The sequence below is a fragment of the Falco peregrinus genome, chromosome 2 (genome assembly GCF_023634155.1).
Source record: "Falco peregrinus isolate bFalPer1 chromosome 2, bFalPer1.pri, whole genome shotgun sequence".
NCBI lineage: Eukaryota > Metazoa > Chordata > Aves > Falconiformes > Falconidae > Falco > Falco peregrinus.
This window is the reverse complement of record NC_073722.1, coordinates 69,018,085-69,033,920: the sequence shown is the minus strand read 5'-3', so window position 1 is coordinate 69,033,920 and position 15,836 is coordinate 69,018,085. Positions and strand designations below refer to the sequence as shown.

The following is a 15,836-nucleotide window of genomic DNA, read 5'->3' as shown; positions in this document are numbered from 1 at the left end:
GATGGTAGCATTATTACACTATGAAGTCATTAATTTTAGACTTTCTGTTGTTTATATAGGTTTTCAGCCCGTTTCTTGGTAAAGATGGCAGCCAGCAACACAGTCCTGAACAGACTGGAGCAGAAGGGTGCAGAGGCTGATCAAGTTATTGAATACCTCAAGCAACAAGTTGCTCTGCTCAAGGAGAAAGCTAGTAAGGAATTATCTGTCTTACGATAAACTTGTTAACCAGATAGTTAACATTGAATGCTCATAGGAAGAAACAAGAACATTGGTGCTGTCAGCCTTTTAAGTGTGTTCCAAGTTCTTCAAGATAAAGCCTGTAATAGTAGCACTGCTTCTCTGTCTTGTGGTTTGTGGATTCTTTTGAAGCTGTTTATTCTAAAATAGAAAAGGCGTGAGTGAGGAAGGATTAAAGACATTATGGAAATCTGCTAGGACACGATTCCATTTTGGGGGGAGAAATGGAGTCAGGAAGAATATGAGACTATGCATTTACCTGAGTGTGTTACTACTTTTCCACCACTATGGGATTCTTCAAGAGCATCATACCTTCAACTTGGATATTTTGTACATATCTGTCAGTGATTTAACGTGCTCCATATTGCAAACATGTTTGAGCTTTTTCTAATAAGTTTCTTGGAATTTTTTCTTGTGAGTCTCTTTAGGGAAGTGAGAAGCTAGTATATTGAGAGGCAACTTGAGTACATAAGTATTATTGAAAAATAAATAAAAAATAATAGCCATTTCAACAAAAAGGGTTCCAAAACATTTCTGATGATCTGCTCCTTGAACATTTCCACTGTTTTGGTGGTTTGGTCACCATGTTTAATTTTCTTTAAAACAAAAGCTTTGTTTACCAAATGATGAATGCGAATTGTTGAAACCTGTTGTTTTTAATATAGTGTCAACTCTAGTCTTGCAGGCATCTCTCCGAGAAGAGAAGAAGCTCCGTGTGGAAAATGCTAAACTGAAGAAAGAAATTGAAGGGCTGAAACAGGAGCTGATACAGGCAGAAATTCGAAATGGAGGTGGGGGAAAAATTTCCTATCCTCATACAACATAAATATAGTTAGTTTTGGTCATATGTTGTGCTATCTTTATTTTTGACGTTTGTCTTTCTGTATATTACTGTGGCATTTCTTAAAAATTCTGGATTTTCCTAGGTTCCATGCTTACGACATTCCAGTATTTTAGTAAGCTGAAAGCCTAACGGGTGCATATGCCAAATCTTAATCAGCCATTGGAACTGGTTCTTTGTATGTTTTTGTAAGTGCCTTTCATAATTAGCCCTGAATTTGACTGATTAAAATGGCTCCTTATAATACCTTAGAAACTGCTGAATGTCTTAACACTTCTTGATATTCTGAATATTTAATCTAGCATGACTGAAAATTCCCAATGGAAAATTCAACCGTAGTTCAAAGTACAGATGGGCCATGACTTATTAGAAAATCTGTGGTAATGTAAAATTAGAAACAATGTGTTTTGAATTTTTTATTTCATGTTTTAGTAAGACCAGACTTTCATTGCACTTTTTCCTTCTGTGAGAGGTTCAGCTCACACCATCATTATATAATTCAAATTAAAAAAAGAAAGAAGAAAAAACAAAACTGAAGTGTTTCAGATCCAGCATATTGTCTTTGAAACTATTTCCAAAGAAAGACTCTTCTGCCCTCAACAGCTATTACTGGTTTTACCCACGCTGTCAGTATTGTAAACTGGATGAGAGAGTATACAGTATAGCTGGCTGCTAGCTTTCAGTCGTACCGAATGTTTTACTGCTAAAACAACACATTCAGTCTTCAAAAGGACTAGCATTTTATAAATGCAGGGGATTCTTTTTCTCTTCTGGTCATGAGTAAAGTCCTTTCATGTACTAAACCAAACCATTAGTTTACATTTCTTCATTGTCTGTTAGTCTGCAGCAATTCTTGACGGGTATAGGATATTTCACAGGATCTCTGTTACGCTTGAGAGAAAAGTCTCAAGATGTATGATTTTTTCCAAGATGGGAAAGGACAAGGAAATTAACATTTAGCTTGACACGCATCTTCCTGTATTTAGCTGGTTTATCTGAAAGGTAGTAAGACAATATTCAGATCTTTTCTTTTGAAGTAAGTATGTTAGCTGTGATAGTATTAAGTAGTTGAGTACCGAAATTAGATGGACACAGAACATCAAAAAAATCATTTGAGTGATTTTTTTTGAAAAATCTGAGAAACAAAATCTTCCTACAACTAGCAAGCAAAACAGTAAGCAAGTGGTTGTTTGTACAAGATTATCTTAGATACATACGATTTTTAAAAGTTGTTTATAAAAACTTAATTTATGCAAATCACTTTAGAGCAGGAACAAACACAGTACAGTTCAGGAAGCGTAATAAATGTCTGAAGTGTAAAAAGAAGTGTGGATGCAGAATGGAGAACTGCATAGTAATGATGCTAAATGATTTGTCAAACTAATTAATCTTAGAACAACTCGGGCTAAAAGGGACGTCGAAAGATCATCTGGCCTAACCTGTCTTGGGAAGAGGAGCCTAGATGACATTTAGTGCACTAACGATGCCTACCCAGTACAATGATTGGTAAAAAGCCTTAATGAAGTTATTGAAGAGCAGAATGTAGAAGTGATGTGATTAGGCTTTCACGTGGTAAGACTGATAGTGAGATGATGTCCAGTATTCTGTATCAGCAGTTTAAAAAGTAACATGAAGGTTAACATGGAGAAATTAGGGAAGGGAAGAATCAACAGATTGTTTTAGGGCTGCAGGTAGTTTCTTCAAATCTGATTATCAAGGCTCAATTTCTTTAGTTAATTGGAAAAGAGAGTCGAGGAATGATTGACTACAATATAAAAATCATTTTCTCTAGCACATTATGGAATAGTTTCCAGTACGACAAGAGCTAGTAGCTAGAAACTGAAACTAGACAAATGCAAAGGAGAAATAAGGAGTTACTAGCAAAGATAACTAGATTTTGAAATAAACTACAAAAAGAGATGGTGTTTGTTTATGTTACGTTTTATTTAGCACTTTCATTTAAAAATTTATAGTCAAAGGCATTGTTCTTAATTGATCAGAATAATCATATGTAGGTTGAATTCTGAGATGTGTTTTATAGTGTTGTGCTTCATTACTCAACAGTTGTGGATTAGGTATTTAAAGCAAAATTTTTAGTTCTCTCCACTTTTATTTGGAAACTTAAAACATAAGTGTTCAACGTTCTTGTACCCCTTCTAACTTTTGTGGGTTTGATTTTAGTAAAACAGATTGCAGTTCCTCCTGGTGCAGCTGTTTCTACAACTTCATTTAGAGATGATGTTCCCCCACCTACGGCAATCACATCATCTGGTTCCAAAGATCAAATTAAAGGTGAAGATGAAGAAAAGAAAAAGAAGGAAAAAGTAGAAAAAAAAGGTACTTTAGTTTTCTTAGCTGTGATAGACAGTTTAAGGTATTTAATTTATGCAAGTGCTTTTATGTCAGTTTGGGCACACAAAAGATCAGTTCGTGCAGCTACAGTAGGAAGAGTCAAGTGCTAGTTCTTAAAATCTTGGAAGTACTTGAAGCTAATGAAGACCATCAAGTAAGCTACAGATTCTTACTTAAATGGGATACATACCAAATTTCTTTTAATGTCCCTGAACTTCCTTATTTTAAAAAATATAACTAAAAAAGCCCCAAGCCTGCTGCCTCGGAAAACCGACAACAGAATACACACAGAGAAAGGAGAAGAGGAAAAAGTAGAGGGGAGCGGGGAAGGAAGATGAGGACACAAAGTTCAGAGAAGTTTTTTTGGCAGACTGGATGGGTTTCTGTTCTGAGGCTTGTGTAGATTTTTTTTTTTATTATTGTTATTTTTTCGCCTTCCATGGAAACAGTGCAAGCAAAAGGAAAACACCAGCTCAGCAAAATACATTGCAAGCATTAGCAGCATAACATAATACTAAAGGAAGAGTGCTAAATCAGTTTTCTGCATCCTCTTAAGTATGCTGCCTTTTTTTTTTTTTTTTTTTTTGGTGGGGGGGCGGTGTTCCTTGAAAGATTCTTACAGGCAGTGAAGTTCCATCAGAATTGATCAGATACATCAGTGTCAATGCTGGTGAAATTGTGTGGCTAAGAGGAAGTATTGGGTAAAGGACACAGGCAGATAGGTTTTGGCAACAGGGTGGAAATGTAGAGAATATATATATGTTTCCTGTGTATTGATTTCTGGTTAATAAACTTCTTTAACAGAAGACAAGACATGTCTGTTACATTTGCACAGAAGTACACCTGTCTATCTTGTGACTTAAACTCATGTTTTGTGTGACAGAATGATTGTAAATTATTAATTTGCTATTAATTGATTTGTACAGTTTTTCAAAATTTGGGTATTATGTGGGGTACTGTATCTCTTTGATTTTTCTCATGAGCTGTGTGCAGGCTTATAGGCTGTTTCATATTTTTTGATGTACTGTGGCCTTTGACATATCAATATTTCACAGAGTTGTAAATATAATAGCAGAGGCCACATGTCATATCAGGTAACTTAACTGTTTTATGCAAATATTCAGAAACTAGTAATAGAGGTAAGGAAAAATAAAACTTTACTGTATTTCCTCTCATCTTGTATAGATAGCTTAAATTTGGAAAGCAATCTATTTGACGTTTTCCTTTCAATGACTATATTTGGGAAAAGGTGAAATATGGCATTAATATTAAATAGTAGACCTGAACGCACTATTTCTGTGGAGTTCAACATCTACTGTACGTATACTATTTAACAATCAAAGTGACCAATATGTAAAACTTGTTTTTTAGTCTTAAAATTTATGAAATTATGTAATATCTCAAATCCCTTTGCTTTCTGTCACCTATCTCATCTGTTTCCTCTATGGTCATTTACATATTCTTTGTTTCACTTCTTGCAAACTTAATCTGTGGTGCTTCTCTGGGCTGACTGACACTGGCCAGAAGAGTGCCGTTCTCTCTTTAGCCTGTGGCATTGAAATGGATGTTTTCTGTATGTCTGTATATATGCTATGTATACTTTATCTTCTCTTTTCCTTATTTGGTGACAGACTTCTCTCTGAAGTGTAATAGACAATGTGCTGGAAGCTGATTTTCTTGGTTTTTTGGCTCCAGGCTATTGTAGAGAAATGTCATTAAGTGGAGAGTAGTGAGGAATGATACCAAGAATAAAGACAGCAGGTCTTTTGAAATAGTCTTAGATGTTTAATATTAACTATTTTGACAGTATTTTTTCAGTTTCTCTTCAATTATTGTATATATGGCTGGTTTTATTAATCTAATTGTAATCTATTTACAATTAGGTTAATAAAACCTAGTCATAAATGCTTGAGATTTTTTATCATAATGAGCTGAAATATTTTTGAAGAGCTAATGCTTGTTCTGTTGAAGAGCTATGTTAAAAATATACTGCCTGTTTATTGAATGCATTATTTAATTCCAACCCTGTATGATAGCAATGGTAAATGAATCAAATTGCATGCTCCACTTTTCCTTTTTTGCTTCCTAAGGAAGGGATCTTAGCTTACATATTAATGAAAACTATCTTGAATGAAAAAATTCACAGAATATGCTTGTTTTAAGTAAGCACTTCTTAGATATCTCTCAATCTCTCAGAGGATGTAGTTGTTAAAAAAAATCTTGAATGTGTTTTAAACAGGACAGTCTTCTATACAAACTGGATCTAATAACTTGCTCATGCTGAAAAGATTATCTAAATAAACAGCTAAGTGTGGGGAATATTGCTTCACTGCAGTTTTATGCTATACAGTGCACATGGGTGGTGATAAACCCTTACATTGCCATGGATAAAGACTCTGTATCAGTGGAACCTCGTAAGCCATGAGCATTTTCACACACTGGTATGTTTGGGAGTGAAGAATGTTAGCTAAGGTCATCTTGAAGGGTTGCTTTGCAACTGTAACAGCATTGTCCACAGTCATCTGTTGCGCACTAGTAACCTGATGACTTGTGATTGTCTAGTTTCCCTTTGCTGATGAAACACCATCACAAGACTTACTGGTAATTGCTAATTATTAAAACGGTACTATTAGGGTTATTGATGTGTCCTTTGGCAGAGTGTATATGTCACTTACATACAAGTTACTACACTTAAAGTTCAGGATGACTTCACTTTATAAATTATTTCCAAATATTTCCAGAAAATACTTCTGTCCTGAGGTGGTAATTACTTGGAGTAACAATCTAAATTGGAGACTGTGTGATGATTCTCCATTGGAAACTAGTAATAGAGGTGCTAACTCTACTCTTCATTTGGGTTTTATGCTGTATTTGCACTTCTAAGATTGTAGCTCGCTTTTCCCTTGCAGTAGTCATATAGATTATTTATACTTTTAAAAATGTTCATTACATGAACTTAATTTTCTTTAATAGGTGAAAAGAAGGAGAAGAAACAGCAGCCAGCAACTGGAAGCGGTGATGCAAAACCTGTAGATGTTTCTTGTCTAGATCTTCGTGTTGGCTGCATTATTACTGCCAAAAAGCATCCAGATGCAGACACTCTGTATGTTGAAGAAGTTGATGTGGGTGAAGCAAGCCCTAGAACTGTTGTCAGTGGTTTAGTGAAACATGTTCCTTTGGATCAGGTATTGAAAAAGTTACTTACTGAGAGCTTTTCCTTTCCTAAAGTGTCTTTAAGACCTCAGTCTGTTTACTAGATGTGTTTTCATTCTGCTAAATGATTTTTACAGTCATGAAAACAAAAATAAAATGCAAATGGAAGTAATGCTTAGCAACATTTGCCAGTAAATGGAAAAGTACTGTTACCACAAATCAGTTTTTCTGCTTGCAGTGCTTCTACCCTGGGATCTTATTCTGACTCCTCTGTGATGCCATTGGTAGGCAGTGGACTCCTAAACCAAACAGATGTGACTCTTCCTATTAGGTTTTCTAGTATGTAGCAGGGAACCCATAGAAACTTTTTTGCTCTCATCCAGACTTTTGAAACCTTTGCCTTCCATCTCCCTTTACAACCTATTGAAGTGTTTGGTGTAGAGTAGAGCAAAGAGTATGTAAATTTAACTTGGCTGGCAGTGAGTGGCTTAACAGTGGAATACAAAATGCATGTTTTTACTTCCTTGTCTGGAGTACAGTCTGCCTCCATGCTTTTTTAATCGATACACTTCTGTATTTGACATGGTATACGTATGTCTGTGGAACAACCTAGGACTTAAAGATTACATTTTCCTTCACACTTCTAGAAGGTTAGTGGAAAGGAGGAATTGACTGAAGGCTGCTTCTTACATTCAAGAAAGCTGGGCAATTAAAATAATGTTGTATAGAGCAACTGCAAAATGGGTCATAAAAGAACTGATCTTGGTGTGGAAAAGCTACATTTTCTCCCATGCCTTTTCAATCCCTATTCATGTCCTGTCCCTATGTTAAGACTGGAAATGTAGGAGTTGTGAATGTTGTTTTTAAGTTACAGAAAGTTACTGAACTGAAAAAAATGACTGAATCCAATAACTGTTCTTGCACTGATCACCTGATAGTGTCCAGTTACTGGATTTGCAGTGCGTAGAAATCAAAATTGCTCATTTTTAGCAGTCTACTCTCAAGAAAAAACATTTTAGAAGACTTTCTAAATAAATTGACAGACATGAAGTTCATAATAGAATGCAGGGGCAGTAACAGTCCTTTCACTTTAACTTTGCTTTCTGTCTGGCAAAAATAATCTAAAGTACGCATTAACAGAGAATTGGGTTTTGTTCTTGCACATTCTTCGGGAACAGTTAGTGTGTCTTGGTTTTGGCAAGTACTATTGGGCAGTAGATTCTCAGTCAAGTTTCCATATTTTTGTGGGTTTTGAGGTGTTCAAAAATGTGAAGGCCTGGCATGTAACTATGTTGTATATTTAAATAAAAATGTATATATATCAGATCAAGCACTATAGATGTAATTCATATATTCAACTATTTATGATAGAAGTGTTTGAGGCTGTAGTATTTGTATACTCTCATACTACTTTTGGTTAGGAAGCAGAACGTGTATCTTCATTAAAACTTCAGTATGCAGCGCAAGTTATCTCTGGGTGCAAAAACTTCTTACATGCCCACTTTATATATGGAACATTGTGTTTTTGCGCATCACTGGTGGTGAAGCCAACTCTGAAGTTGCACCCTCAAGTATCATGTATAGATAGATACGTGTGTCATCAGTCATTGGGATATGGAGCTGAAGCATGGGGTGGACCGTGCCGATGCTGAGCTCTTTCAGGAGCTGCTGGGGACAATTGGAGAACATTCTGAAATGTCAGCAGCAATTGATAGCTTTTTGCCACTGCATTTGCTTTTTTGAGGGGAATCTCTTGTGTGTTCCTAACATCAATACCTGTCTCAGGCAATCATTCTTGAAATTCAGACAATTCTCAAGTATTGCTTTTTTTACCTCCCGAAATTCCCTCTAACCTAGGACATCTTGATGTCAGTGATCAGAAGTGAAGGACAAGAATGGAGGGCATGTATCTTAAACTTAGCAGGAAGAAAAGAGGCCACCATCAGTCTCCAGAAACACTATCGTACAAGCATTCTTTCTGAGAGGGTGCATTACAGCTATATCTGTTAAAATATATAGTCTTATTTTTATAGCAGAAACTTTTTCTTGCTACTTAAATGGCTTCATCTTTTTTCTTTCTAGATCACGATTTAAGGGCTAATGTTGTTCACCCAGGAATTAACAAATGGTACTGCAATTCCAATTTCTTTTTTTTTTAGCTAGAAGGATAATTACATTCTTTATACATACTTTTGAGCTTCAGTTTGTGTATTCTGCAGGGAAAATGTTTCTATAAATCTTAAGGAACAGTGACTGCAGCATGACCCAAAACTTACTGATACATTCAGTGTAATGTAAGACACCTTTCTTACAGCAAAGATTGTTTTTCCTCTGCTTTGGTAGAGTTATGCTTCAAGGCTATATTAAATGCTACTGTTTCTTTTCAGATATGAAAAAAAATAGAAATATATGTGTAACCAAGCTTGTGACTTGTAAATTGTGTTTTGCTGGCAAACTCAAGATCCAGAGGAGCATGTATAATTGAGAATGACTTTTTCTTGCTGTTGGCATTCCAACGCACTCTGGTTTTGAAGGCATCACCATGTTGGTTTTACTCGTTTTCACTCGCCATTGCAGTCTGTCACAGTATCTGATTTTGAGATACGGAAGGATGGTTAGTTGATAATCACTTATACAGGTAATGTCAAGAACTACCTAAGAAAAAGAGCAATTTAACACTTGTGCTGCAAGAATAAGGCCTTGGGTTTTCTGTATGGTAAACTTCAGGATTGCATTGTCTTTGTTTGAGTTTCTTTGCTTTATTTCTTCCCCCTCCCTTGCTTCATTCTACCAGTGTGTTGGGAAAATGCGTTGTTTTATTTTGAATGTAAAGTAGCTGGGTGTCCAACCACAGAAACCGTAACAACTAATATTTTTGTTGAAACTAAATCAGTTTCTTACTAGTTGAGTTGTCAGTTTTGAAGTTCCTGGATTTCTGAAGCAAAAGGACTGGCTCTTTGGAATACCAGTGGAGGTTGTTACTGTTCTAAGGAGATAACATTTGGATTTCCTTTGCTTATTCTCAGCTTATTTATGTATCGGACACCTCCGGAGATACCAAAGCCTTATCAGTTCCCTGTAGACAGAGATTTGCTTTTCTTTGTTTCCATTTAAATGTAGAAATTTGCCCTGTTCTTAACCAGAATTTGCTTTACTGGATAGTAACGCATATGCAGAAGGAAACATGCACTTACTGTCTGTCTGTGTTACCTTCAGCTGCTTTTCAGTAACACCCTGCATTTCTGATAGAACTTTTCATGTAGTGGGAGTCGGGTTGTTTCTTCTTTTTTTTTTTTTTTTTTTAATTTATTTTTGCCCAATCCTATCTATCTGTGAGGAAACTCCCCAATTTATTTCTATACTGACTTTAGAGAAACTAGATTTTCTTCTATTCCTCTAGTTTATGGGGTTACAGAGAATAGCCATCAGTAGAATTACTGGATCTGACTCTTTGTAGCTGACACATGTCAGGGTTTTATTATTTACTGTAAAAATACCTCTGAAGAGCAGTGCAGGTAGAATGATACCCAAACATGAGACTCTTTGATGGTTCATAAACAATGTGGCTTTTTGCACTTATGTGTGAATACTGAGGGGTTTACTATTGCAATTGAAGCCCTGTTTTCTGCAAACATTACATAATAAAGTAAGTCACTTCTATTAAATTTTTAAATGTTAATTTTAAATATTTTTCAATTATTTAATATCAGTAGATATTAATTACATAACTTATAAAAATAATAAATGTTGAATTTTAAATAGTAATTAAAATTAGCACAACCATCTTTTAAAAAAAAAAAAGAAAACCACTAAAAACGTTTGCATTGTTAGGAAGCATTTAATTAGGTCTAGTTGCTTACTTAGGGAATTGTAATTTATCTAAAGACAGTTTAAAAACTGAGCCATTTATAATAAAAAGGAAAGAAACTCCCAACCCTTGAAACGGTTTTTGGATTTCTGAATTGCACATTTTGTATTTCCCTGGTAAGTGTGTTACAATTCAGCATTTACTCCATTTTTCACTGGACAACTCTTAAGTGGTTTAAATGTTTTTTGTTACTGGTGTCCGGTTATTAAAGTTGTGCATCCGTTGCTGTGTGCTTCTCTCATCCATGTCAAGGTCTTTTCATTGTAATTCTGTTGTTATAACGAAATAATTGGAGTCCCCCAAAGCATGTGGCATTTAAGTACTCACATCCTTGTTTTCCTCCCACCAAGATGCAGAATCGGATGGCAATACTACTCTGTAACTTGAAGCCTGCAAAGATGAGAGGAGTAGTATCTCAAGCAATGGTGATGTGTGCCAGCTCCCCAGAAAAAGTGGAAATTCTGGTTCCCCCAGCTGGGGCAGTACCTGGGGATAGGATCACTTTTGAAGGCTTTACTGGTAAGTAGATATTTGGGAAATTGGAGGAAATGGGTATGCCATGGTGACCTCAATGCTGAAGCAGATAAAACAGTATTTTAAAGTTGGCTGCCTTTTTTGTCGAGAATTTATGAATTGGTTATATTCAAACTTATTTATTATTAGCATGCCAAGATTGTGTAAATAAAGGACTAAAAATATCTAACCACCTGCCAAAACTTGGAAAATACAGGAAGTAACTGTAACTTGAAAAAGTTGTATAGTACTTTAACATAGAATTAGCCACTTTCTCGATAAGTCTCAGTAAGTACTTCTGCTTTTGAAATGTATGGACAAACATATTTGCCTGTTGCAAGTTACAGTAAGCAAATCTAAAGCATCTTTCCCGATGTCTTTTCCCTCTGGTAAGGGATGAAGTAGTAAGTTCCTGATTCTAGCTTCTGGCCCTAATGAAAGTGTCAGAACTCGAGTTAGGCTTTCTTTTTTTTTTCCGAGGAGGAGGAAGGGATGGAGAGGACTGGAGGGGGGTGGAAATCTCCTTTTTCTGAGAGGAACGTATAATATTCAAAATATCAGGGGTGTTTTGTTTGTCTGGGAGGAAATGACTTTTTGGGTATTCAAAGACAGACATTGGACTTCTTCTCACTTAATTAAATCAATAAATCTGTGGGGTTTTTTTTTTTCAGATTATAAGTAAGAAAATAATAAAATTTAAACTTTCTCAAAAGATAATTTTCATCCATTTTACCACTTCGGCCTTCCACTCATCTAAGAAAATTATTAGTTTTCAGTCCTGCACAATGATAACTCAAAAAAAATAATCACAGATGTAACATGTTAGTGAATCTTTTCCTCCTACCCAAATGTTAGTTCATTATTCTCACAGGCTGAAAGGGATATGGTTGGATTCAACTTCTCTTGTTGCTCTCTTTCTTAGCGCTGTTATCTTGTTATCTTTATCATGGTTTTAAGTGTTTTTCATCAATAGGTGCTGGTTCATTAGGGTCCCATTAAGAAAGGTGCTCAGACTCTGTGAAGTGTCATTTAAAATGCTATTTCTTCGAGCTGATGCTGAAAAGAGAGAATAGTATAAATAATCTTAGATTGCACAGATGATGGGAACCCCAAGTTAGTGCAGCATCAGACAGGCTTCTGATCAACATGCAGCATGAGCTATGGACAGGGAGCGAAGAGATTAACTGGTTTTGGTCATTCAAGATATTGTATTTTCATATTCATTTTGACTGTCAGACAGAAAGGACGCTTGCCTGAGAACTCGATGTTGCACTGTTGCGTAAAGGTGAAGACATGCAGGTGGCTTAGGCACTGGTACCACTGGGAGCTGCCTGCAGGCTTCTCTTAAAATCAGCTGGCTAGGTTTATCCTTTGCCCCAGGAATTCGTGCAGCACAAGACAAGTTCAGACCTACTCAGGTCAATTATGTGGACCACAGAGATGTTGATGAACAGTGGTCTTCTGGTCAGGATCACTGCATCACTTTACCTTAAGAAGTGGTCTAACTCCCAGTATTTCCCATATTGGCTGGAGTTCTCTGTGTGTGCATTTATCAACAAAATATTCGGGATGAATTTGTTGCTCCAAAGTTGACTTTCATGTCTGTAGAAGATGGTGTAGCTTTCTGTTTTCTACATATTAACCTTTTAAGCTATTGCACCTCTGAGAATTTCTAGCCATACAGCAGTGGTTTTATTTAGGAACCTCTTGGCAAGCTTTATGCTTAAACAAATTTGCATGAAATACCTTTCATAATTATATACTTATATGCATATATATAGATGGTTTTGGACTTCTCGTGATTGAAACTGATACTCTAAAGAAATACTATATTTTGGTTGGCGTATGATAAAGGAAGCAGTGGTCTAGGTGTTTTTAAACAGGAGGAAAGCTCAGCTTGCTGTGGTTTAATGGTGTGATTGAAAATACTTTAAAATAATACTGTGTTTAAGAAGGAAATCAGTCTTGAAGCATTTTTTCCAATTTTGGTTTTCTGTATTAAAAGTGTACCAAGCTTGCTAGTTGAGATACAGAGTTGGTAATCTGTGCAGAAATCTGAAAGGCTTCAGCAATTGCCTTGACTAAACTGTAGGAATACTCACTCATAACTTCAAGTAGTTACCCACCTACCCATGATTAAAGAAAGACAGATTAAATGTTGGATGTGTGACCTCTGTTACATGTAATGGTATACTCATATTGCATTCTGTTGCTGTAGAATTGAATGCGCAACAGCTAGCATCAAGCTGTAGAGTAAACCCTTCCAGTGCGTAAGTCTGGTCATCTGGGTTTTATGAGAGGTGGGGGAGGTCTTTTTTGTTTGTTTTTGTCTGATGCAACCTTACTCCAAACTTACATCTCAATTAACTTCATATACCTGGTATTTGAAAACAATGTGAGAGTAGTAGTGCTAGTCTCTGTTTTAGCCAGCATATCTAGTTTTTGCCCATTGCTAATGATGTAAGTTTTCTGAAAGTAACTAAACTATTTGACTCCAGGGTTTTTACAGCAAAAAGGTTTTCCTGGAGCAAATCAGATGTAGGAATATTGGTTTTAAAATTATTCCCAGCTGTTAAGGTATACAGGTAGTCTGTTGACGTTTTGATTCTTAAAAGTCAGAATAAGCTAAAGGTGATGTGAGAGTTGTACTAATTCTAAAGTTATGACCTGCAGTTTGAGAGACAAGGTTTCATATACTTACATACAAACTTTTGTCAGTTTCATTCTTGACATGGAGCTCTGTCAAGTGCCAAATGAAGGCTCTTACAGTCCCTTTGGAAAGAGTATATATCCAGGGCTATAGACTGTAGTCTGAAATGACTGCTGTTTCCTAATGTTTCATAAATAGCTGCTCAGAAAAATCGGTAGGTATGAGATTAAAGCTAATAATTCACTTTGAAAATATACGTAATGCTTAATAGTGCAAAGTGAGTGATGCATCTCCCAGTTATGTAAAACTTGAACAATTTTAAGACTTGTGATTTTGTTATTTTGAAGTGAGTAGGAGAAAGCAAGAAAAGCATTGATGGATGGAGACTTAAAAAATCCTTTTGACATCTGCTTCTGTAACAGTTTGTTGCATACTTGTCTTTTGCGTGTTGTCTTTGTAAGCAAAGATATTAATACTGTTCATATGTAGGCTTTTTTGTGTCCTTCAGGTTATTGGGTTTTTTAAAATCTCTTAGCTAGAGACTAAGATTGTTGCCACTTACCAACTTCTGGTGGGTTTGGTTCCCTGACTCCCCTCCTCACCTAGTTCCTTTTTCATGTTTGGGGGGTGTTTGGTTTGGTGGTTTTTTTCTTGTTTTTTTCTTTTTTTTTCCTCCTGAGGGAGGGAAATTCATTGGGAGACTAGAAAACTGTTTCCCAATTTTTAATGGTGTTGTAAATTTGTATCTTCTACTTACTGTTTTTCTGTTCAAGTCTTAGGTGCTTCTTAGCTGCTGTTTACTCAAAGGCAATGTGGCACTTGACTGATACTGTTATCAGGAGGATAGAATCCTTGCTATGTCAGTTGTTATTTAATTTCAGTGCTTAATTGTAAGCATTTATATTCTGATCTAATTTTATTCTCTTTTAAAGAGTAGTTTTAAAGCATAAAGATTCAGTATGAGTCCTTGAAATCAAAATAGAAAGGACAGCTGGGTCTTATTTTAGTTTGAAGTATGAAAGCCTATGAAGCAACAGAAGCAACAATAAAGCAACTCTAAAATGCACACAGCTGTTTATCAGGCAGCTTGGAATCAAGTTATTTTTAAGCCTTCTCTTTCCACCATATGAAATATTCATGAGTTGCAGGCTAATTTTCCTTGGTCATTTTAGTCAAAGTAAACAAATGGTATCTTGATTCAAAGCAATTGAACATTATCTTTTTTTCTCCTGCAGAAACATGAGAGTTTCCCTAGAACCATCTTGAGTGTTACAGAGGAGTGATTTGATAAGGAATGCTGTTTGTCTGGAAGAGTGTTATTTTTTGTTTGGTTATTTGGTGTCATTGCCCTTAGGGGAACTTTAATACTGTTTTATCCTCCAGTACTTGAATCTTCAAAATCTGTTGGGACATTTATGTATTAAGAACTTTACAAACTTTCTAATTTTCCGTTGAAAGGGTCTGATTTATAAGCCATAAAAAATTTCTCCATTGCATGTCTATACCTTCATATACTATATACTCTCATATGCTATCCCTCATATATAGTAATTGCCATAAGACAGCAATAATTGTTGGAGTTTTCACAGCCAACTGTGAAATTTTCTTTCTAATTGCAATATATTTGACACTGACAAAACTCTGCCATGCAGAAATACCACAGTAACAAATCGGTTATTTAAGTTACATAAATAAATAATTATTCTGGTCCAAGAATCCCTGGCAGTTCAGTTAATAACTATCCATTTAAAAAAAGTGCTACAACTGGAGTGCAGTGGTTAGCCTGTATTTAACAGGTTTCTTTAATCAAAGCTTTGGTATATGGGTGCTTTCCTTTATTTGCATAGTTACATAGTTGCAGTGTGCTAAGTGATACTAACTTCTTTTAAGATTGTGTCACTGCATCTTTTTTTTCCCTCTTCTTACACTGAGATATATTTTTTCATTAGTTACTAAGCTGTTACAAAGTAGAGAGGTTTCTTGCTTATTATGATGATTTCTTTTGTAATATTGAAACTGGTAGACTGAATGACGATTAACAAAATTTGGGACCTCTTATTTACTTCTTTTTATGTAAAGAGAGTGGGAAGCTCATTAAACCATTACAAGTTTATATTTATTTTATTTATAGAAATCCTTCTAAAGAATATTTTCTGGGAAGAAAGAATTCAATGAGGAGAAGTCATAGGAAAATGCACAGCCTAAAGCTCTGGTAGTAT

At 35.6% G+C, this 15,836-nt stretch overlaps 1 protein-coding gene across 3 annotated transcripts in view; it reads left to right on the top strand.

The window, feature by feature from the left end:
* AIMP1 (aminoacyl tRNA synthetase complex interacting multifunctional protein 1) overlaps positions 1-15,836 on the top strand; it is a 39,297-nt gene that overhangs the window by 21,041 nt on the left and 2,420 nt on the right. For all 3 annotated transcript variants that reach the window (XM_027787658.2, XM_005238050.4, XM_055794137.1), the window contains exons 2-6: positions 60-193; positions 918-1,031; positions 3,263-3,418; positions 6,407-6,618; positions 10,805-10,973. In XM_027787658.2, coding sequence (XP_027643459.1) covers positions 85-193; positions 918-1,031; positions 3,263-3,418; positions 6,407-6,618; positions 10,805-10,973 — 760 coding nt within the window. In that variant the 5' untranslated portion in view covers positions 60-84. The remainder of the gene's footprint in view (positions 1-59; positions 194-917; positions 1,032-3,262; positions 3,419-6,406; positions 6,619-10,804; positions 10,974-15,836) is intronic.